The sequence below is a fragment of the Maniola hyperantus genome, chromosome 7 (assembly GCF_902806685.2).
Source record: "Maniola hyperantus chromosome 7, iAphHyp1.2, whole genome shotgun sequence".
NCBI lineage: Eukaryota > Metazoa > Arthropoda > Insecta > Lepidoptera > Nymphalidae > Maniola > Maniola hyperantus.
In genome coordinates this window covers 3046534-3070892 of record NC_048542.1, presented here as the reverse complement: position 1 = coordinate 3070892, position 24359 = coordinate 3046534, and the positions used below count along the sequence as shown (strand labels likewise).

General features: G+C 36.7%; 4 protein-coding genes across 4 annotated transcripts in view; 1 reads left to right on the top strand and 3 right to left on the bottom strand.

Moving 5' to 3' along the window:
• The window catches only part of LOC117983663 (plasminogen receptor (KT)), a 174094-nt gene that overhangs the window by 47598 nt on the left and 102137 nt on the right, over nt 1-24359 (bottom strand). The gene's annotated exons all lie outside the window — the stretch shown is intronic.
• The window catches only part of LOC117983857 (EARP and GARP complex-interacting protein 1), a 72385-nt gene that overhangs the window by 45542 nt on the left and 2484 nt on the right, over nt 1-24359 (bottom strand). The window lies entirely within an intron of this gene.
• Nucleotides 1464-23805, top strand: LOC138402589 (uncharacterized). The gene is made up of 4 exons (XM_069499792.1): nt 1464-1516; nt 21349-21429; nt 21519-23420; nt 23512-23805. Exon 3 carries the CDS (start codon nt 21896-21898, stop codon nt 22967-22969), a length of 1074 nt encoding a protein of 357 aa, XP_069355893.1. The 5' UTR covers nt 1464-1516; nt 21349-21429; nt 21519-21895; the 3' UTR covers nt 22970-23420; nt 23512-23805.
• On the bottom strand, nt 10475-13331 carry LOC138402587 (uncharacterized). Its single transcript, XM_069499786.1, has 2 exons — nt 12795-13331; nt 10475-11551 (listed from the first exon to the last, which is right to left on the bottom strand). The coding sequence occupies exons 1-2, from the start codon at nt 13112-13114 to the stop codon at nt 10657-10659; spliced, it is 1215 nt and encodes a 404-aa protein (XP_069355887.1). The 5' UTR covers nt 13115-13331; the 3' UTR covers nt 10475-10656.

Here is a 24359-nt window from a genome sequence, read left to right as displayed (position 1 = left end):
AAATTATTTTAAAAAACTATTATCATCAGATGAATTATAACAGTAAACCCTTCCATAACGAGGACGAGATTTAGTTTCTAGAATCAAGAGATTTGCTAAAATAGGCATTCCTCTGACATCTAAGAGGATCCGACAGCAAACTTATATTTTTTGTGAAAAGAATGGCATCAAAAACAATTTCAACAAAAATAAACGTTGTGCTGGCAAAAATTGGATATAAAAAATTCTTGAACGAAACCAAGACATCAAAACTAAGACCCCAATTTATGAACCCGGCGGGGGCCCAAAAATTAAACAAATACGTTGTTCATAAGCACTTCCAGACGAAAAATGATGCCGGCTTTATAAAATTAGTATCTAAAAGGAAGCGACAATACAACGTATTAGAACTGCAAGCTTTCTGCGCGGAGGTGATGAAGGAATATGATACCATACCATACCATAATTTTTTTACAGATGCATCCCTAAAATATAAATGATCTGGGTGCTGCTGCTTTGGATGTGGATTTAAATTTAAAATAAACGCTAACGTATGAATTATTATGCTTATAGCTGAATAGCTTAATAGCTGAAGCGTTATCATACGCGGAAACAATAAATAACAATAAGATCGTAATTTTTACAGACTCGAAAAGTTCGCTGCAACATCTGGCTCGGTGTACCTCGACATTTCGACGAACTCCGATAGCAAATTCACTATTGCAGCTCTGTGTGCCGACTGGGAGTTCCACAAAATTATTCGAAATTCTTAATCAGTATGAAGATGTAATCGTTATAATTTGCGCACTTACATACATCTTCATACTGATTAAGAAACCGACCAAACTATCGGCCGATAAAAAGTTTGTGGTCTGCGGGGACTCTTATAACCCAACCAAATTTAAAAGGACATTTCTGAGAAGTAGTCTTAGTGGAAGTAGATGTCTATCAAAATTAAGGTGGTTATATCGTTTGTTTATGTTTACGCGGTCGGCGGTTGTACGTTTGCAAATTAGGTGTTGCTTTAAAATTTTAAAAATAATAAATATCATAAAAATGAAGACGAGTCAGTCGCAATTTGATTTGATGGTAATATTCATGGAGCAGTAAGTGGAATGAAAGTTATTTGGTGTTTACTGTTTTTATTTTATAAGTGAGTGAACTTTAAAACGAGTTTATTGCTTTTTAGGCATGGAGACCTTAGCAAACCATCCTCGAATGCAAGAGGCAGGATCTCTAGTCTCAGTAAGTGGGAGGAACTGGCTCAACTACTGAACAGTGATGGCAGTGGTGACACTAAAACTCCTGAGAAATGGAAAAAAGTTAGTAAAATGTATATTTATGTTCACCTATTTGTGACGAGGCAGTCACAAGGCGAGCTTCGGGAAGGTTCCAGGATGAGTCATCGGTGGCCTACGTGCCGAGCGACTCGTGCACCGGGCGCGCCGCAATCATGCGACGCGCCCGGTGGCAACTGGCTCAACTACTGAACAGTGATGGCAGTGGTGACACTAAAACTCCTGAGAAATGGAAAAAAGTTAGTAAAATGTATATTTATGTTCACCCATTTTGAGGTTGTTGTCACTAATTTATAAAATGTTTGCTTCTATATGCTTAATTTAAGGTGTGGAGTGATTTTAAAAACAATACAAAGAAAAAAGCTGCTCATCTGCATAGAGCAGCTATTGGTACTGGTGTTGGTGCTGCTACTTATTGCAAATTAACAGATTTAGAACAAAGAGTTCTAAATCTGATCGGTGTGCAAGTAGCGACGGGCTTGGCAGTGGAAGAGGCTTTACTTATACTAATCGCTGGTATATTAGTAGGGTTCCGTACTACAAAAGTAAAAAGGCACCTTTATAGGATCACTTTGTTGTACGTCTGTCCATCTGTCTGTCTTGTCTGTCAAGAAACCTATACCGACGTAACCAACAAGATCATAGAAAAAAAGGAGAACCTGCAGAGGCTGGGCCGCACAGTTCAACCATACGTTATTTTTGTTGGCCCTAACGTTATTGAGGTAAAAGTAGCGTACGTAGTTATAAACGACACGTTGTATAGTTTTAACAAATTAGTAACAGCAGTAGACTGTGCATTTAAAATATTTCAGTCGACAGGAGCTTGTTACCCGGAGGAAGCTGGAGACATATGGCTTTTTATTCAATTGGGTTTCTACGATATTAAAACTAAATTTGACAGGCCCACGCAGGCTGTGAATACTCTTTTAACTGATCTAGAGTTAATACTTTAAAAAATGTTTTCGTGTTACTATTGCAAAAAAGCCAGTGCGTCTCCGAATTTACTTATAAATCATGTTCGAACTTTCTGTAAATTAACGGTAGGATTTTCCGGATTTCGGTGTGGTGAACAAGGGTGTTATCGTCATTACATTTCCTCTGCATCTTTCAAAAAGCACTTAGTTAGAGACCACCAGTCATCATTGTCAGTCTTGCCTCACCCAAATAGTAACAATGCGATTGCTACAGATACAAAAGCCAATATCTCAAATTTACCATCAACTTCAAACAAAGAAACTTACGAAACAGCAAATGCAATGGAATCTCTACCAACTCAAAGAGACGAAAACTCTCTTGGACACCATGCTGCAAGTCTCGTCTCCACTTTATATGCTAACCCGATAATACCGCGTAAAGCCGTACAAGTTCTTGTAGAAAACCTTCAATTATTTCATTCTAAATCACAATGCATTATAGAGCGACAGTTTAATAAAATGGTACCACCAGACCAAAATAATGTTCATGTTAAAAATGCTGTTAAAAAAATATTTAGCGCGTTCAGCGATGCTTTTGAGAAATTAGATTCTGAACACAAACGTTTAAAATATTTTAATGAAATAGGAACTTATTCTGAGCCCCTTGAAGTGGTTGTGGGCCAACGTAATGAGGCTAAAAAAACGGCGGCTGGTTCGTTGTTAGTACAAGTAAATTGTACAATGCAAGTGATTCCGTTAAATAAAAATTTAAAACTAATTTTTTCATCAAAAAATTTCATGAAGGATACTCTTGAATATTTGGACACAGTACAAAATGACTCTTTCGGTATTGAGAATATTGTTCAGGGTTCAGTATGGAAAAAAATGACAGAAAATTCTGTAGAGCATGATGCAATGATTTTACCATTAATAATCTACTTTGACGATTTTGAAATAGGCAATCCCTTAGGAAGCCACGCTGGGATTCATAAACTTGGAGCTATTTATGTCTCAGTACCATGTCTTCCACCTCACTACGTGTCGCTTTTGCAAAATATTTTATTATTGGCTCTTTTTCACTCAACAGACAGAACAAGCTTTGGAAACAACATAATTTTTCAAAAAGTTTTTGATGTTCTTAATGATTTAAAGATCAATGGTATTCATGTTGAAACTGATGTGTATAACGGCAAAATTAAGTTTTATGTAGCAGCTGTGACGGGAGATAATTTAGGATTGAATGCCATGTTAGGTTTTGTTGAAAGTTTTTCTGCAAATCGGCCATGTAGAATTTGTACTGCTAATAAAAAACAAATTAAAACACTTCTTTATGAAGATGACACGTTGTTGAGAAACAATGTCAATTATGAAAATGATTTACATTTAAATGACATTTATATGACTGGTCTTAAAGAAAAATGCTCGTGGCTTGCTTTAGATGGGTTTGACTTATTTCAAAACGTCGCTGTAGATGTTTTACATGACTATCTCGAGGGTGCTTGTCGATATGTGATGTCATTTGTAATACAGAATCTAGTGCGCACTCAGATGCTAATTTCTTTTGACAATTTGAAATCAAGAATACGGTATTTTAATTATGGACCTGATTCATCATCGACACCATGCAATTCTGTAGCAGCAGAAGGCTCAACATTAAAGTTAAAATGTTCGGCTTCTGAAATGCTAACTCTAGTTCGATATTTTGGGCTAATTGTTGGACATAATGTCCCAGATGAAAACGAAGTTTGGTTCTTATACATCAAATTAAGACAATTGTTGGATAAACTTTTGAGTCATAGAGTCCATGAAAATACGGTTGATCAAGTAAAATTTTCAGTAGCTGAATTAAACGAGCTCTATCGTCAATTAACCGAAACAGACTTAAAGCCAAAGTTTCAACTTCTTACACATTATCCAGAAATGTTTAAAAAATTTGGCCCTCTTACCCAAATCTGGACGATGAGGTTTGAAGCCAAGCATCGAATATCTAAATATGTGGCCAGAGCATCGCACAACAGAGTAAATGTTTGTAAAACAATAGCTATTAAACATCAATTAATTTTAAACGATACTTTTATTAAAAATGAAACTATAAAGAAGATCTCTTATGGTAAAAAGGTAAACATGGTATGACAGATGCGCAAATTGAAAATGTAAGGCTAAACTTTCATTCTCGAGGTATAATCGATAATAATTGTTGGTACTCATTATCATGGATGAAACTACATGGTGTCCGATTTGAGTTGTCGTCAATTGTCGTTCTAGATATTTCAGAATCTTCAGGCTTACCACAGTTTGGTGAAATTAAAAATATTTATTTACTTGACAATGATGAAGTTACATTTGAGTGTGTTTCATTAGAGTCTATAGATTTTAATGAGCATTACTATGCGTATCAAGTGCAGAGAACCAACAATTACCTACTACATAATTATAATACCATTGTTTCGCCTGTACCGGCCACAATGACCATAATGTCAAATTTAAAAGTTTATGTCACTGTTCGATGGACTTTAGAATAACTTTTCGCCTCCGTTCTTCGTTAGCCAAAGTAATTTGCCTATCTATTTTGGCCACGAGGAATTGCTTGTCCTCGTGGCCAAACTATGTATTATTCCTGTGCCATTCACAAATGTGTTTAAGGTGAGACAGACTTAAAACAAACAAAGTATATAAATCGATGTACAATCTATGTTCACCTCTTTGAATTAATGAATGTTTTACAGTATTGAGCAAATTCGCACAAAACATAGTCCATTTTGTTACGGCAAGCTATACACGGGTACGCCAAGTGGACGACCATGTAATTCTAGAATAGTATGGTTAATTAAGCTTGTTGTGGTTTTTTTGTATGTCTCAATTTTACGATTGAAAATAAATAATATGAAGCTTTTATTATGTTTCACGGGTACGCCAAGTTGACGACCATGTAATTCTAGAACAGTATGATTAATTAAGCTTGTTGTGGTTTTTTTGTATGTCTCAATTTTACGATTAAAAATAAATAATATGAAGCTTTTATTATGTTTCACGGGCACGCCAAGTTGACGACCATGTAATTCTAGAACAGTATGATTAATTAAGCTTGTTGTGGTTTTTTTTGTATGTCTCAATTTTACGATTGAAAATAAATAGTATGAAGCTATCATTGTGTTTCATGGGTACGCCAAGTTGACGACCATGTAATTCTAGAACAGTATGATTAATTAAGCTTGTTGTGGTTTTTTTGTATGTCTCAATTTTACGATTGAAAATAAATAATATGAAGCTTTTATTATGTTTCACGGGTACGCCAAGTTGACGACCATGTAATTCTAGAACAGTATGATTAATTAAGCTTGTTGTGGTTTTTTTGTATGTCTCAATTTTACGATTGAAAATAAATAATATGAAACTTTTATTATGTTTCACGGGTACGCCAAGTTGACGACCATGTAATTCTAGAACAGTATGATTAATTGAGCTTTTTGTGGTTTTTTTTGTATGGCTCAATTTTACGATTGAAAATAAATAATATAAATCTTTTATGTCTATTTACTTTTAACCGCCCACTACAGTATCGTACATACGCCGCCGCGGTGCACACGTATGGCTCACCATTATTTACTGTGCCCGTTACAGTATCGTACGTATGCTGCCGTGGTACACACGTACTGCTCACCGTGCTTTACTGTGTCAGCCACAGTATCGTATGTATGACGCCGCGGTGCAAACGTATAGCTCACCATTATTTACTGTGCTCGCTACAGTATCGTATGTATGCCGCCGCGGTGCATACGTATAGCTCACCATTATTTACTGTGCCCGCTACAGTATCGTACGTATGCCGCCGTGGTACAAACGTACGGCTCACCGTGCTTTGCTGTGTCCGCCACAGTAACGTATGTAAGCAGCTGCGGTGCATACGTATAGCTCACCATTATTTACTGTGCCCGCTACAGTATCGTATGTATGCCGCCGCGGTGCATACGTATAGCTCACCATTATTTACTGTGCCCGCTACAGTATCGTACGTATGCCGCCGTGGTACAAACGTACGGCTCACCGTGCTTTGCTGTGTCCGCCACAGTAACGTATGTAAGCAGCTGCGGTGCATACGTATAGCTCACCATTATTTACTGTGCCCGCTTCAGTATCGTACGTATGCCGCCGTGGTACAAACGTACGGCTCACCGTGCTTTGCTGTGTCCGCTACAGTAACGTATGTAAGCCGCTGCGGTCCATACATATAGCTCACCATTATTTACTGTGCCCGCCACAGTATCGTACGTAGGCCGCCGCGAGGCATACGTATAGCTCACCATTATTTACTGTGCCCGCCACAGTATCGTACGTAGGCCGCCGCGAGGCATACGTATAGCTCACCATTATTTACTGTGCCCGCCACAGTATCGTACGTAGGCCGCCGCGAGGCATACGTATAGCTCACCATTATTTACTGTGCCCGCTACAGTATCGTACGTAAGGCGCCGTGGTACACACGTATGGTTCACCGTGTTCTACTGTGCCCGCAACAATAGCATACGGGTGTTGCAGTCGTAGTTTCAGGAGTATTCAGTGCGACTTGCGCACTACGTATACGTAGCCGGATGTCGGGTTACGTACGTACGTACAAAAATCGACCACGAGTAAATACGTAACCCGCTCCATGATGAGCGTCAGTATGCCGACTACGTACGCGTAATGGAGCGGGTTACACACGTCATTGTGGTCGATTTTTGTCCTTATTTTACGTAGTGCGGCAGAGGAAATTTTTCTCAGTGTACATAAGTATTATTGTTTTAAGCGAGGTTTAGATTAGCAACAAAACTTGCAGAAGTTGACTTCCGCAAGCTATTTCTACCGTGTAAACAATCACGTCAAGCTCACTTGCCGCAAGTCACAAATGTATGTACATGTACAATATTGCTCTTAGGCTCAACTCACACCGAAAGAGCGTCGAGGCGCAGCGAAGCGGAGTGCAGTTTGAATTTTAACTTTATTTTCATTACTATAATACTTATTATCGCATGAGTAAACTCAAACGAGTCGCGCGGATGCCTGCGGCGCCGCGGGAATTCCGGCGAATTCCGAACGGAGCCGTGCGACTGCGCGAGAAGTCGCGGGAAGTCCCGAGAATGCTCGAGCAGTCGCGAGCGACCGCTGGCAATATCCCGCCCCTCACGCCCGCTTCCCGCGCGAGCATTCGCATTCATTCCTTGCAGTTCAACGAATACAGAAGTGATGGAAATTGATGAAGAAAAGCTTATTTATTTAGTGCAAATGTACGACTGCCTATACAATGGGGTTAAATATAATGATCACCATAAAATGCTTTGATACCCTTAGTTCTTTTACCAAAAATATATACTTAACACCAGATAAATAACGTCTAAAATTACAATAGTACTAGCTATTTTAGTCACGACTGCACTTCAAATTGTATTCGAACACCAAATGTAGTAAATGATCACCAAATCTTAGCGAGCAAATTAATGCGCTATTTCTGCCTAAATAAACCACTATGATTGACATAAAATGTAGGCTTATTACCAAATGAAGCATTATGATGCCATATTAAGTTATGTCTGCGGCTTACGATCCTCTCCCACCACACCGCAAGCGCCGCGCACGCCCGGACACGATCGCCAATTTAGTCGCGTGCGAGCACTTGCTTTTATTGGGTGTGTTTTGGTATCTATCTTCTTTGCAATGGCGAATGAAAACTTAGCGGGACCGAGTTCGTGTGCTCCGCTGTTGAGTACTTCATCGGAATCAGATGAAGACGAATATAAAATCACAGAGCATACGAAAAAACGTCGAAGGCAAAATAAAGTTTGGGTTTTTGAAAGAAAATTTATAACTGTGCGGAGCGCTGAGGAATTTATCAAAAATGAGAAGACCTGGTCAATACAAAAAATTCATACGACTGAAGAAGGAGTAAAACGTTACTATCGTTGTAACAAAGTGAAGCTTCGGGCTGAAATTCAGTGTTCTGCCGCGATTTATCTTTTATTTGACGCATCGTGTGATGATATATTATTATTTCGTACTGAAACATGTCACGACCATGAAAATTCTGACTGTCAGTCGACTAGGGGAATAAATGAGGCAACGAAAAAGGAAATAGAAAAACTATTCGAACTGCGTTTGAAACCTAAATCTATTATGAAGAACTTAAGTAAAATTAATGGACTAGTTCTGCCGACTAAGTTACAGTTAAACAATTATCTTAAAATCATACGTAAGAAAAAATACGGGCCATCGGTAATAAGCTTGGGACAGCTTGAATTATGGTTAAAAGAAAACTCTGAAATACCTGATGACGGTCACGAAGTTTTTGTTTTGGCGTATGAAATTTCTGAAGATGATTTAGATCAGAACTTCCGGTTCATGTTAACGACGAAATATTTAATTGGTCTATCACGCCAATGTTCTGTTCTTCACGCGGATGCCACATATAAGCTCATTTGGCAAGGGTTTCCAGTACTTGTGATTGGAACTACAGACAGAGATAAACATTTTCACCCATTTGGATTAGCTGTGACAACAGCTGAACGAACGGAAGACTTCATATTTTTATTTTCCGCATTAAAAAAAGCAGTTTTCTCAATATTTTCATACACTTTAAGTTGTAAAGTTTTGGTCTGTGATGCAGCGAAGGCTATACAAACTGCCTTTGCGTGCACATTTGGAACAGATACAGTCATAAGAATGTGCTGGGCGCATGCGAAAAAGAAGATGCAAACAAGAGTAGAGCAAAGTGTGCAAAAGAAATCCCAAAAAGAGATCTTACAAGATATTGATGCTTTACAGTGTGCCTCAACTCAGGAAATATTTGATCGAGCCAGCGAAAAATTTTTGGACAAGTGGAAAGCCGAAAAAGATTTTGTTACATACTTTGAAAATGAATGGCTAATACTAAATCGTTTCTGGTATTTGGGCGCATCTCTGGGGACTCCTGCTACAAACAATGCTCTGGAATCTTTCAATAAAACAATAAAAGATGGTGGCACGCTTCGTGAGCGTCATCCTTTGGCGCGGTTCTTAGTAATTGCTTCTGATATAGTCAAGGACTGGTCTAATGAATACGTGATTAATAATACTGAGAGACGGTTCGCTCAACTGCCGACAGTATCTTTAAAGATGTGGACAGAAAGTTACCAATGGGCAAAACTGTCGAAGCAGGTGCCATTAAAGAATAGTACTGAGCTAGTTTGCTCATACAGAATTCCAGCTGGGTCGGATTTAGATTGCAAAAATTATGAAAAGCCATGGGAGACCTTTGACGAATACAAAGAGCAACATTTTAGAGAGTGGGAAGTTATAATGCCCCGAGAAAAGGAAAATTGGTTACACGGCACATGCAATTGCCCAAAGTTTCTCAAAGATTACATTTGCAAGCATCTCGTTGGATTGGCGATTCGGCTTAAGCACGTCCAGCCACCTTCAGAGGCCAGAGCTATTCCGATTGGCATGAAGCGCAAAAGAGGACGACCAGCCAAAGCTAAGAAAGCATTAATTGTGCAGTGAATTAATACAGAAGACTGATTCTTCTTAAGATTTTTTAAATGCTTATTATTAGTTTAGTTTTAAGATCTTTGAACTGTTTATTATTAGTTTTAAGAGGACTATCTTTTTAATGATTGTTTCAATAATTAAAAAAGGGATTATTGAAATTGTAAGAGTTTTATTTTTTATTTTAGGTATAGCATTTGGTTGTAAACGAAACGCTCAAGATAATTTTTTTTTGTAGTGGTTAATCAATTTGGAGACAAAAAGGTTAGGAGTAAATTTACTTTACTGTGTTTGGCAAAATATTTTTTTTGCCGAGGGTAATTTACTTTAATCGGATAACGAGATTTTATTTTTTTGCATTTCATTTTAAATTAAAATATGGTTAATAATTTGGTTTTCATTAACTATTTTTGGGCTAACAATGAGTTTTTTGGAGCCAGTTTGCTTAAATAGGATAGCAAGATGTAAAAACTTTGGTTATAATTTTACATTAAAATGCTGTTTTAATTTTGGTGATCATTTACTACTTTTGGGTTAACAATGATTTATTTGGAGTCATTTTGCTTAAATAGGATAGCGAGATGTTAAAACTTAGGTTGTAATTTTACATTAAAATGCGGGTTTAATTTTGGTAATCATTTACTATTTTTGTCTGTTATATGTTACTATACCTGGTGGTAAGTTAAACATAAGCCCTATACAATATCAAATCAAGGCATTACAGCGATAAACAAATGAAAAATAACGCTTGGCAAAAAGTGGGCGCTGAAATGAATATGTCTGGTAAGTATGTATTTGTTTAATTATTTTTATTTGAAAATTAAAATAAACCATTTTTTTAAAATTTTAATTAAAATGAAAAAAAAACTTTTAATTGTTGCGATGTCGTCCGCAAATTCTAGAACTCGTTAGTTTACATACGGCGCAGTCTTTTGTAAAACTTCACACCATTTTGTTGTTAAATCTATTTAACTACGGGAAATCATTTCGTTTTGCCAAGAAACGGCACCACAAGAATTAAAATAAGTCTTAAATTTATCTCTTATAGAGATAGCATTTTCTCGGGAAACAGAATCCGCTTGAAGATTTTGTAATATACTATTTATTGGCACTGTTTCAATTATGTTTTCAAATATTTCATCATTTCTTAGGTAATTATGTAAACAAGTGCACGCTAGTATCATAATGTCCAGGTATTTGGGTTGCATTCTAATTCTCTTTTGGAAAACCTCAAATTTTTGTGTTAGTATTCCGAAACTGCTCTCTACAATACGTCTTGCACGGCTTAGGCGATAGTTAAATATTTTCTTCTCGACGTCTGTCGACATTTGGCTTCCAGGAAAAGGTCTCATTATGTGTTCATGTAGCGGGAAAGCCTCATCTCCAACAAATACATGTGGCAATGCTTCTGTCGTACCTGGCAAACATTTACTAGGTGGTATATCCAGTGTATTATTATTCAATAATTGTCCTAATCTGGAGCTGCTTAAAATGCCACTATCACTATTGCGACCGTATGCTCCAATATCGACTACAACGAATCGGTAATTTGCATCAGCTATGGCTAATAAAACTACACTGAAATATTTTTTGTAGTTATAAAATTGACTGCCGCTGTTCCAAGGTGCTCTTATATTAACATGTTTGCCATCTATGGCTCCTATACAGTTAGGAAAATTCCATTGAGTTTCAAATTCTTTTGCTAGTTTGGTCCATAGCTGAGCTGTCGGTTTTGGCATAACACGCGGCCGTAAACACTTCCATATCGCAGAGCAAGTTTCGTGAACAATTAGAAGTACAGTACTATATCCCATTCGATACTCGTGAGCTAGCGCTTTGAAACTGATAGCAGTAGTTAAAAATCTGAAACAAAATATAATTATTATCATCAGATATAGTTACACATATCGATAAATCAAGAGTAACAGCCCCGGTAGTTTGTCTACTTTTATCCGTGTGTATATATTATTATCTAGATTATTGTTACCATCATGAAAAATTAAAATCCATAAAAACATAACAAGATTGTTATATTAATAATTATATTATTACCATTTTCAGTGGAGAATTGCCAAAAGTCTTGGAAGAAATTACGAGATAGTTATAGAAAGGGCATTTCATTAAGAGAGAGTAGAAGTGGGTCAGCTAGAACAGTGGAACGCCCATTAAAATTTGAAAAAGAATTAGAATTCATAAAACCCTTCATGAAAAGCAGGAAACAAATTTCAAATTTAACGAGTTCGCCAGAAGATTCAGATATTACCACAGATGGCGAATATCAGTCTATGTCACCAAGACCGCAGTCGCAGCTATTACCGTCACCACGGCCACAGTCGCAGCTGTCAAACCAGACCTCTTCATCCAACGAACAGCCTCTCAAAATGACAAATTTATTGTTCAAACAATATATTGAAGGAAAGCAAATAGAACATGACCCAACCATTAGTTTTTTCTTAACCATGGGCCGAACTGTGAAAACAATGCCTAAAAATATTCAAGCCAAATTAAAGGGCGAAATTTTCCGCCTTATAAATGAAACGGAAATAAGACTTGCCGATGACACCGGTGATAAAATGACACGAGATACAGCTGAATTCAACTTATCTGCCACAGGAAATAATACAACCATGCCATCTTCTTCAAATTATCCATTGGAAACAACCAGTATCAGTCCTAGATCTGTGACAGAAAATTACAATGAAACAAACATTCCAACCACATCCTTTTCATACACACCATCCAAAATACCGTCTACTTCAACAAGTTATCAAGAAACGAACACAGAAAATATCTACGAGACAAACTCCCCACTTCCGATTTATTCAACCTTAACTTCCAGATCTAGTTCATTCGACCCACCTCCATCGCCTTATATACCACAGGCTATGTCGAAATCACAACAAAGATCCTCTGATTCTGTATTGCGTGAAGAGGATTCCGAAACCAATATCGATACGACATTTGACTATTAAAGAACTGTTGCCTTAAAACTATTTTAAAACTATTTTTTATTCTTTAAAACTATTTTATTTTTTTGTTAGAATAGTGTATTTGAACAATAAATAACAATACAATTGAACCATATACTTTTTATTTACTAACTTACCTGAGGCAGACTGACAGTCTTTCTTCAGCGGAAATAGCCAATCTATAATTGGTATTTTGTTTTTGAATATGTGGCCTGAGAATTTCCAACAAACTTTCAAATTTGTCATAGTTCATTTTATAATAGTCATAATAAATGCTAGGATACAGATGTAAATTTGTGCAAAATGTTTGAAATTGGCCAAACAAACGTCTTTTCTTCCACAGGTCGTGTACCCAAATATTTCTTTTTCTTTTAAATCTTTCCCTCCTTATCTCTTCGGCCTCTTCCTCTTCTGCTTCAATTATATGTGCAATAATAATTAAATCCAAAATACCCATTTTCACTGCTTAAACACAAGTTTACTCCAGTTTTGTTGGAAGTGAACTGCGCATAGGGGAGCGACCCGTGAATTCATCCCGCGACCTCTCGAGCATTCCAGCGACTTCTCGAGCATTCCAGCGACTTCTCGAGCAGTCGCGGGAATCCGCGCGCCTTCTTTATCGAGCGGGTCGCTGCGCTTCGCTGCCCTTCGCCGCTCTTTCGGTGTGAGTTGAGCCTTAGTGTTAACAATTCTGCAAGTACTTGCGGAATAACTTGCAAGAAGTTCTTGCTAGTCTAAACCTCGCTTTACCACCGCGTAGTTGTGTTCTCTAACCGGTCTACTGGCATGACCCATTAGATAAAATCTTGTTTAATAATAACCAAAAATATCTTTTCAAATTCCTAATTATTTTAGTTTTAAATACATGTAAACTTTACATCATTGGTTGGTACAAAATACTGAAGTATCTTTCTGAAATTTGTAAAGAAAATATTTTTGTGTACCTAAAAAATATTTTGTACATAAAAAATATTTTGTACAAAACAAATTTTATACAAAAAAAAACAGCTGTTGAGTTTCTTGCCGGTGCTTCACAGCAGACTGCATTCCGAACCGGTGGTAGTGTAAAAAGATTTTAAATGAAAATACATTTTTTTCACTGATATTTGTTTTCTTTTTCACAAATTGTAATTATTTTAATATGGTAAAATCATTCTAGAACAAAAACCGGTAGTTTGAAAAAATCGTAATGTAGCGAAAAATCGGAAAAATTTAGCCGGTACAATCGAGATTTATCGAGAGTTATCGTTTCGAGCTCATCTCTAGCATGGTCTGTGATCTCTAGTTTTACACGGATTACTGGTCTGTGGTTTTACTACGTCACGTCCTTTTCCGGCCTCCCACCCAACTGAACTCTCGTATAGTAGAATTGTAAGAAAGAGAAAAAACCGACCATCATTGATAAAATCCATTGTTTGGCTATTGTATTTTATAGAGGGAGTGAGAAAAAAGATAAATTATATGAATGGGATCACGTGGGCACCACTTTATATACATTCCTCCTCCGCCCGCCATTTTAGTAAGCTATTTATAGTCTTTGGACTAGTGCGTCTTCTAGCGTCTTCGCCGGCGAAGACGAGGTCCCCGATTTCTAACGACACCCGGACGTGGCCATGGCCCTGAAGCTATATGGGGTCACCTAAAACCAGTCATGGATTTCATAAAGAAATCATTTCCCACAATCGATCGTATCCATTTCTGGTCTGATGGGCCTACGACACAGTACCGTCAAAAGAAAAACTTTTTCCTTTTTTGCGAAAAAACAAAGGAATTAGGATTCAACGAAGCTCCATGGTTCTTTTTTGAAGCGTCGCATGGCAAAGGTGCCGCCGATGGGGTCGGTGGGGCAATAAAAAGAACTCTCGATGCAAGAGTTGCGTACGGCGAAGACATTGTCGATGCAAAGTCGGCGTTTGACTTTTTATCGAAAACAGAAACATCTGTCAAAGTTTTTAATGTTTCTGAACAAGACATAGAACAAATAATAATATCAAGCCCCGAAAAAATTTTAGCAGTACCATCCACCATGAAAATACATCAAGCCATAGTGACTGAAAGTACACATATTGTTAAATATAGACCTCTAAGCTGCTTTTGCATTCGAGGCAGTTGCGAATGCTTTGGCATAAAAACACATAGTCTAAAAAAACCGTTACAAAAAAATATCACCACCAGAAGACCGAGAATAAAGAGCCTTGACTCTTCCGACAATACGGACACGGAGATCCAATATGCTGAAAGTGACTTGTCTGATTGGAATGAGGCTGTAAATAGTACCGACTCGGAGGAGCAGGAAACACATAAAGAGAAAACAGAGAATATGGAGACTAGACCAGGAACTAAAACTAAACACAACCTAAGTACAGAAGTGGTGACAGAAAAACGAATCTCAAAAACGAATGAAGACTATAAAGGGAAAGAAGTAAAAATTTTGGCCGAAGTAAGAAATACACCTGAAAACTTAGCCTATTTTGACCTTCAGTCATATGATATGGAAAATTAGCGCTTAGAGAAGTAAGTTTAAAGCAACGATTACACATCAAACGTAAAGAAGAAAAAGAAAACGTTGATGAACAAACAAACCCTATTCCATCCCCATCCGGAATTCAAACACTAAGGAAACAAAAACAAAGTGATGAGGACATCAAGATAATGTCAAGTGAAATAGAAGGCACGATTTTTATAAATGACAAAGGAAAGCCTGAGTTTGAAGAGAAACAGGATGAAGCAAATTTAAAAGAAAAAAGTGATGAGGATTTACGGACTGTGTCTAGGGAAGTTAATTTAGGAAAAAAATATTTAATAAATGACATAGGAAAACCAAAGGAAAATGATGAAGCAGATGTAAATGTGAGAAATGTGAAAAAAACTGATAATGACTTAGAGACAGAGTCAAGTGAAATTGAAGGGAAGTATTTAATAAATGACATTGGAAAACCAAAGGAAAATGATGAAGAAGATGTAAGTGAGGATGATCATTTAGAGGAAAGGTCAAGTAAAGTCGAAGGAAAGATTTTAATAAATGACACAGTTTTAGTTAGATACTACTTAAGAAAATCGTGGAAGTATTATGTAGGATTTGTTGACAAAATAGAAATTAAAGACGATGAAACTTTTTACACAGTCACATTCTTAAAGACTGTTAAAACCCCTAAGTTAAAATTCATAAAGCCAAAAAAAACTGATCTCGATATTATTACTAATGATTCTATTGTTAAGAAAATAAGAATATGGGAACAATCAAACGATTTTTATTTGGTTGATAGCTTTGACCAAATTTATTTCTAAGTATTTTAGACATTATTCTGCATACGTATGATTTTGTTTATGAATATTTTTTTAAGTTGATCTCGATATCATTATTATTATAGTCAGAAAATAAGATTGTCTCAATAATTCGAAGAAAATTACTTAAATGAGAGCATCAATATTCTTCAGTTTTTTTTTTAAAGAGTATCATTATATTTCGTTTTGAAACGTATTTAGTTTATTGCAGTTAATTGTGGAATATTTTTTGTTAGTCTTTGCGGCATGCAATCAGAAATGATATGATGGTTGTGTTTATCACGTGATAAAGCAAAAAAAGCTTTGTTTGTCACTTCCTGATTGAACTTCTCTTGCGGTCTTTACCACTTGATGAACGCAACCATAATATTCCTACTGATCTCAGCCCATGTCGGCAGTTTTTTGTTATTGTTTATAATTTGATAATCATTATTATTATTTGATTTTTGTAACAGTTTTTTTTTCATAATTATATAAATAATTTGTAGAGAATTACTTTGTTGACAGCATTGGCATTCTTGATTGTTTAAGTTTTAGTATCATTATTTCATTTTGAAACCTTTTTTTATTATATAGATATTTGAGCGGTTATCAAAAAGATATGAACCTTTTTTTCTTCATAAATTTTTTTTTTTTGGCTCATCTTGCTCAGAATCGGTTATACAATTCGAACCATATAAGAACCTAAAAAAACTTAAAAAAAGTGTCCGAACATTTCCACTCCAGTTTGTCACGTTTTTGTATGTAGGTTTTTTTATGTCTATGAACGTGACTCACAGGTAAAATTTATTTTCATACAATGGACTCGTTTTTTCTTATATGAAGTTCGAATGTACAAACGATTCTGAGTAAGATAAGCCAAAAAATCCAATTTCGGAAAAAAAAGTTCATATGTACTTTTATGTGCAATATTTTTTGTTAGTCTTTTCAGCAGGCCTACGATGGTTGCGTTTATCTCGTCAGCAAGACAAATAAAGCTTTGTTTGACACTACCTGATTGAACGAGACAGATGCTTTATCTTATCTTTATCACGTGATGAACGCAACCATTCCTACTGATCTCAGCACAGTATGTTTGTTGTTTTTTGTTACTGTTCATAATTTGATACCTACTCATTATTATTGTTTGATTTTGGAAACACCTGTTTTTTTCTTAGTTATATGAATAATTTATCAGTTTAGTTTTTTTAGATGTGTAGCAGATTTCGAGAGATGTTTTGAAGGTTTTGGTTCTATCATGCTTGATATTAAAAAACACATGATTTAAAATTATTTTTATTTTGGCTGATGTACATCTTCAAACCTTGTACACGTACCTTTACAATTTTATTGTGCGACTTTTTTTTCCGGTGTGACACATTCCAGTGTGATTTCCGTTGTCCAACGATGCAAAGAATTTGGTCCTTACCCATGTATGTATCAATAGTGTATTTACGGCTCTAGGTCAACTTCATTGCACAGGTTTTCATAGAATCAATAATTTAAAAAATCTATGCTATTTAGAAATTCTTTGGCATTGGACCGAATTCTTTCAAAATCGATATCTGGATGTTGCGGTTATCATGAAAAAACCGGTCAAGTGCGTGTCGAGCCACACGCGCGTTCCGTAGTGCGACATATCACCAATCATCGCCAAATTACAGCTTTCTAGTAACCAAGAGAATCTAAATATATAAAAGGAAAAGGTGACTGGCTGACTAACTGATTGACTGATTGACTGATCGAGCTGAAATTTGGCATGCAGATAGCTATTATGACGTAGGCATCCGCTAAGAAAATCAATTTCTAAAAATTCAACCCCAAGGGGCCCCCTGACGTAGACATCCGTTAAGAAAATCGATTTCTAAAAATTCAATCAAATAGGGGTTTGAAATTGTGTAGTCCACGCGACAAAGTCGCGAGCATAAGCTAGTCTGAAATAAGCGGCGGGCGGATAGATGGATAGACTGACACAGTTTAACTATAAAGATTCCTTACGGAACCCTAAAAAGGAAAATGTCGTCAGAATTTTAAAAAGTTTGAAATTCCTTATTATAGGACAGTTTTTTTCAGAATCGAAATCTGGGGTTCCTTTTGATCGTAATAAGATTTTGATTTTGACTTTGCTATTTGAACCGAATTCTCGCAAAACGATATCTGAGTTCCCGAGTAGTAATTAAAAAGGAAATTGTAGCCAAAATTTAATGATAGAACGTCCAGAGTCCTGCCAGCAGGACTTTGCGTCCTACCGGTAAGACGCAATAGATTTGGCTATATGAGGTTTTCTAAGCCTGCTAGCAGGACAAAACAAGTAACACTATATAGTGCGTCCTTTTCTCTCTTTGCGAGTTTTTGATTCATATTTCTACGACCAGTTGGGCCGAAATGGCTGCGAATATAAGACGTGGGGACCGCGTTCGCGCCAAAGCTACCTATTTCGACGAACAAGATGGCGACAATACATGGAGTCGTCAACATTTTGGCGATAATTACGATATCAGTTATTGTTGGGGTACAGTAAGAAAAGTGGAAAACAAATTTGCAAGAGTATATTGGGATATTGATAAAAAAGTTTCAACCGTGCCCGTCGGATATTTAATTGCTGACCATGAAAACGAAAATTTAAATGAAGCAAATACCAATCAAGAATGTTGTAAGTACATCCTATTAAAATATTATTAATGTGAAAGATTGTATATCTATCTTTTACTTTCGATAGTATATTTAAGTTTGTATAACAATATGGGTACTTAGCCTGAAATAAATACATTTATTATTATTATATTACCTATTACTATAATAATTTTATAAAGCTGAAGAGTTTGTTTGTTTGTTTGAACGCGCTAATCTCAGGAACTACTGGTTCGAATTGAAAAATTATTTCTGTGTTGGATAGCTCATTTGTCGAAGAAGGTTATAGGCTATAGACGAATCCCACGGGAACAGTACTTTGCGTTTTATTTATGACTGACGTTTGATTTTGTTAGTGCCGCACCGCGCCGTTTGTGCATAATTAAAAAGCAGAGTACCCTTACAATGGTGATAAGTAATGATCACCGATTGAGTTTTTTATACTTTGATTGATTTAGTATTTTGGTATTATTTTCAGCACCGTCTGAATCAGACTCATCCACTTCAAGCGAAGATGAGGAGGAGACAAATAATTATCCGACTACCAGTACGAGCAACGTAATAAATTCTTCCGAAAATATAGTCCTTGTAAAGGGTGTTACCTGGACTTTTATGGAGGCAATACGACTCGACCAACGACAACAGGGTAATTACAAAGCTACCCTACAAGAACCATTGAGGGGCACAAAAAGCGTAAAGGACGCTTTTTTTATGGTTTTTCCCCGGGAGAAAGTTCATTACATAATACAATGCACTAACTCCATGTTTCCAGCAAAACAAAAAGTTTTGATTGAGAAAGAGTTACTACTGTTTATAGATATAATGTACGCTATGACGCTTCAGGAACTGCCGGACCGTCGATGTTACTGGAATACGACTTCTGAAGGTATATATCCCCCAGCCAATTTTGGACAAAGGTTTGGAATGAGTCGTCAGAGATTCGAGACAATTCTCATGGCTCTGCGCTTCACACAACCCTCAGATCTCGATGATTCCGACAGATGGCGTAACGTCAGAACTTTAGTAACGATGGTAAACGAGAAACTGGAACATACCATCCGTCCTGGTTCAAAAATTACTGTGGATGAGTCCATGTTCGCCTGGTACGGAAGAGGTGCGTACTTCAAAGACGGTATGCCAGCAGTTATGAAAATTAAAAGAAAACCGAAAGGAGTAGGTTGTGAAGTAAAAACTGCATGTGATAGTGGCACAAATATTATGATCAGGATGGAAATTAACGAGGGCAAGGAATCAATGAGTGCCAAGAAATGGCAGAGGGAATTAGGCGCAGGAACTGCAACTACTTTGCGATTAACTGAGCCATGGCATGGCTCTGGAAGAGTAGTTGTTGGAGACTCATGGTTTGCTTCAGTCAAAACAGCTGTAGAGTTATCTAAAGTTGGATTATATTTCATTGGACTAGTAAAGACAGCACATAGTTTTTATCCTTCTTCCGAGATGGCTACAAGGTGTCCATCGCATAAAGGAGCATCTGTTGTAAGTACAGCGGAAAAAGACTCTGTGCAGCTCATTGCCTGTGCATGGAGAGACAAAAAAAATCATACATTTGTTGCCACATGTGGAACGACACTGCCTGGCCAGCCATCACGTAAAAAGAGATGGGACGATGATGGAAATCAATTTTTTAGAGAAGTCGATAGGCCTAAATTAGTAGAGCAATATTTTGACGGTGCTGGGGCTATCGATATTCACAACCACATCAGGCAGGATGGATTGGCATTAGAAAAAGCTTGGGGCACCCATAAATGGGCGCACAGAGTATATGCTTCAGTTCTAGGCATAATAGAAACAAATGCGTATCTGGTTTATAACAATTTCTTTCGTGCAGAACACGACCAAGTCTCACACAGGTGGTTTACAACCAACTTGGTATTAGCTCTGACGGGCGAAGATACTGATGCTCAACTAGAAAATGTTCCGCCGCCTAATGAGAACATCGCTAGTAGTGGAGAACACATTCTTGAAGCCTTGTCAAAATCGGATGAAAGGAAGAGAGTTCAACGTAAATGTATCGTTTGTTCCCGAATTCACAAAAAGCAACAGAAAGCGAGCTTTTTTTGCAAGACATGTGGTCCACGTTGTGTTTTATGCTCTCCGCAGACTGGGAGAAACTGCTTCACATATCATATCATGCATGGCATCCCAGCATAACTATTATTTTTTTTGTATTTTTTAGGAATAAAGTAAACGTGATTCTCATACCTTTCTTTTTTATTTATCTTCCTTAGGCGTTATCGTACGTGAGCGACGCAAACAGAACGAATAAAATTAAACGTCAGTAAAAAATCAAATGCCTTTGTTTTTTATTTCAAACTCATAAAATAGTTGTCTACCCCTGCACTTTTGTATCAGGCATGGAATCGAGTACTGCCGGAAGGACCGTCTCGAATATTCATACAAATTCTACATGAAAAATAAGTCCTGCCAGCAGGACGCACTTTCGCTGGAGCGTCCTTCCAGAAGCTCCTTCCGGAAGGACATGGGTTTGGACGTTGTATCATTAAAAAGTGGATTTAAAACTAGTTACTATTGATTCGAATTATTTAAAATTGATATCGGAAGGTATTTTTGACCATAAATATATTGAAGAAAAGACCTACTTACCGTCCTTATATGACAATGTACTATTATATTACACTAGCTTATGCAGGCGACTTCATCCGTGTGGACTACACAACTTTTAAAGTTTATTAAGTTTTTAAGTTTTTTTAAAGAACGGTCAAATTATCACGTGATGTAATTTGATTTTTTTAGCAATATTATTATCTTTTTCAGACCTACGATTGGAGTTTTAGAGAATGTTGGGGTTTCGGAAGAACTTGATCCAAAAAGTGACGAATGTCTTGCACCAGAACGGTATGTTTTGAAATATGTATGTGTATGTAAAATATCTCACAAATTAAAATTCATCCTAGGTTTAATGCTTAACTTTTTTTAAATTTCAGTAACATCAAACATCGAGTGTACAAAAGGAAAAAGGCAGTTTAAAAAAAAAGGAGACTAAAGAATCAACAAATGAAAATATATGCGACGCTAGTGAACGTCTTATAATATATAAAATGTACTTCTTTGAACAACTTAAAAAAAATTCAAACCATGCACCTCAATTTGGCTGTAACTTATCGAATCTAAATATCACGAGAGAGACAAAAATAGGGCTTTATTCCAAACTAAAACTTTCTTGCGAGATGTGCAATGCCAAATTTATTATAAATACATCAAATCCACACCCAGCCGAAAACTTAAGACATAAATACAGCTGCGGTTTCCGGAATCACAAACGCTGGTATTGGTTTGGAGCAATTCCAGCAAAAGTACAGCAATGAATCTTCCCACAATGACACAACAAATGTTTGATAAAAAACACGTTGTCGTTTGTGAGCAATGGGAAAAAACTGCTCATCAGACTATGGCAGCTGCAGCGGAACGAGAAAGACGGGCTGCAATAGAAGAAGGCAGAGTCTTAGATGGTATAGCAGTCATTGATGTAATTGCTGATGCCTGCTGGTCTAAGCGCTCATACAAAAGTAATTATGCGGCACTTTCTGGAGCAGCTGCCATAGTTGGTAGGAAATTCGGAGAAGTTCTTTTCCTAGGTGTGAAAAACAAATACTGCTGTATTTGTGATCGTGCAGCGAATAAAGGATTGACGCCAAAAAATCATGCATGTTACAAAAACTACAAGGGTCCTTCCTCTGGCATGGAGGCAGAAATTGTAGCAGAGGGATTCCGGAATTCGATAGATATTATGTATAACCTCATATATGGACGAGTTATCGCAGATGGAGATTCCAGCACCTACTCAAAGATCCTGGAAGAAGGACCTTATAAAGGCATAACGGTAGAAAAAATAGAATGCCGATACCATATTCCCCGTGATATGTGCAATAAATTAGTAGCAGTTAGTAAAGACACAAAATACCCATTACAAATGAGAAAAATGCTCACCACCCAAAGGATACTCGCAATCAGAAAAGTGATTTGTTTGGCAATAAAAAAGCACAAAAACGATAAAGCTGAATTAGGAGTGCGAATAAATAGCCTCTACGCCGATATTTCAAATGCATATAATCACGCATTTGGACATCACGCCGAGTGTGAAGGTCACTACTGCAGTAGTGAGAAAAAAAGTGATGATCTTGTGCCAAAAGTAAACAACTCGACATTTTGGTTCAAAATCCAATATATTGTAGGCATAGTTGCCACACACTCAAGAAGTTTAATAAATGATTTTGACAGTAATACCGTGGAACAGTTTAATAGCATTATTGCTAAATTTGTTGGCAGCAAAAGAACTAATTTAATACAGCGACAAACGTATCAGTCTAGGTGTGCAGCTGCTGTTGTGGCATATAACACGAAAAGCCATTGTACAATGTACAAAAATCTATTTTAGGCAAGAGCCCTAAATCAAAAACTAAGGCTTTTGAATAAAAAAGGATTCAAAGAAATAAGTTACGACGAATTTTCAAAAGTTGAAAGAAATTATGTTTTACTAAAAAACCGACACTGACAAAAGACAAAAATTATGGAACTGACAGCTGCCAGAAACCTGACATGGAAGAAGATATTTACGAGATGGCGAAACGAAGTTACAGGCTAACCAAAAAGTTGACTGGAACTCTGCAGGAGTATTTTAATGAATATCGAGGAACTAAAACAACCGGCAGGATATAACTTGTTATTGAAGGACTTTGAAAAGTTATTCGAAGATAAATCTAGCAACTTTTATATAAATATAGGAATGTTGCGCACGAAAATAATAGAACTTGCACGAAAAAAGTTACTCCACATTAGAGACAAGCAATTGAAACATATCATTGAAAAATATTTATCTGCAGTGACTGGTTAGTGTTTCTAATTCACATTCATAACCACAAATATAGCGAAAAGCAGATTATGCAAATCCATTTCTATAACTAAGGCTTTTATTTTCAGATAATGCCACGTGTGAGGTGATTAATAGCATAAGTTTGCTATTATTGCCTTTTCTAGCGTCGAACATTCCAACAACAAGAAACAAAAATAAGGACACTTGGAAAACCTCAAAGACCGAAGTAAGGGACGGTTTTATAACCCAAATTGCTTCAAGCAGTGACCTCAAATCCACAATAGCTGAATGGGTTTCTAAGCTGCACAGATTTGGGAAATCTTTGCAACCATTCGTAGTCTTTGTAGGCAATATTAATGAAATTTTAGAGTCTTATGTTATAGCAGGGGATACGTTCTATAAATTAGATACAATAACAGTAGCTGTTGACGTTTGCTATAAAATTATAATGTTATAAAAAAAAATGTTTTGTATTTTTTTTAATACATTTTCATATGAATTTAAACTCTGTTCCTTTAATTAATTTTTTATTGATTCCTCGCAAATGGGAGAAAAGTACTATACAAGTCTCAGCCGAAATAGCGACTACCAACCACGTTTAGTTTAAAAGGACTCGACTGGCACCTCGTCCTTTCAAAATCACTTTGAAAGTCCTCTGCTTCGTCTCAGCCTTCCAATAATACTCGGCCAATAATCGCTTTATTTCAGGCCTGGGCTGTAATGTACTATTACGTCGAAATCCGGAAGTTTCATAAAGGAAATCGAAAATCCTCTCCTCTATTGTCATTCCTTTGGCTCTTTGTATTGTAGAGACACTCGAGCTAAAGGAATGACAATAGAGGAAGTTATAATTTTTTGATTTAATGGAGTCATTATTTCGGGAACACAATTTTATTAGTAATCCAAATAAAGTTTTCAATATGGAGGAAACTGACGCACAACAGACGGAAACGTT

What these genes read in the sequence shown, in the direction of transcription:
- LOC138402589 (XM_069499792.1), top strand. Translation starts at nt 21,896, where the DNA reads ATGAATCTTCCCACAATGACACAACAAATGTTTGATAAAAAACACGTT.
- LOC138402587 (XM_069499786.1), bottom strand. Translation starts at nt 13,114, where the DNA reads ATGGGTATTTTGGATTTAATTATTATTGCACATATAATTGAAGCAGAA. An exon ending in AGACTGTCAGTCTGCCTCAG is followed by an intron (nt 11,552 to 12,794) that starts GTAAGTTAGTAA and finishes ATTTTGTTTCAG; the next exon opens with ATTTTTAACTACTGCTATCA.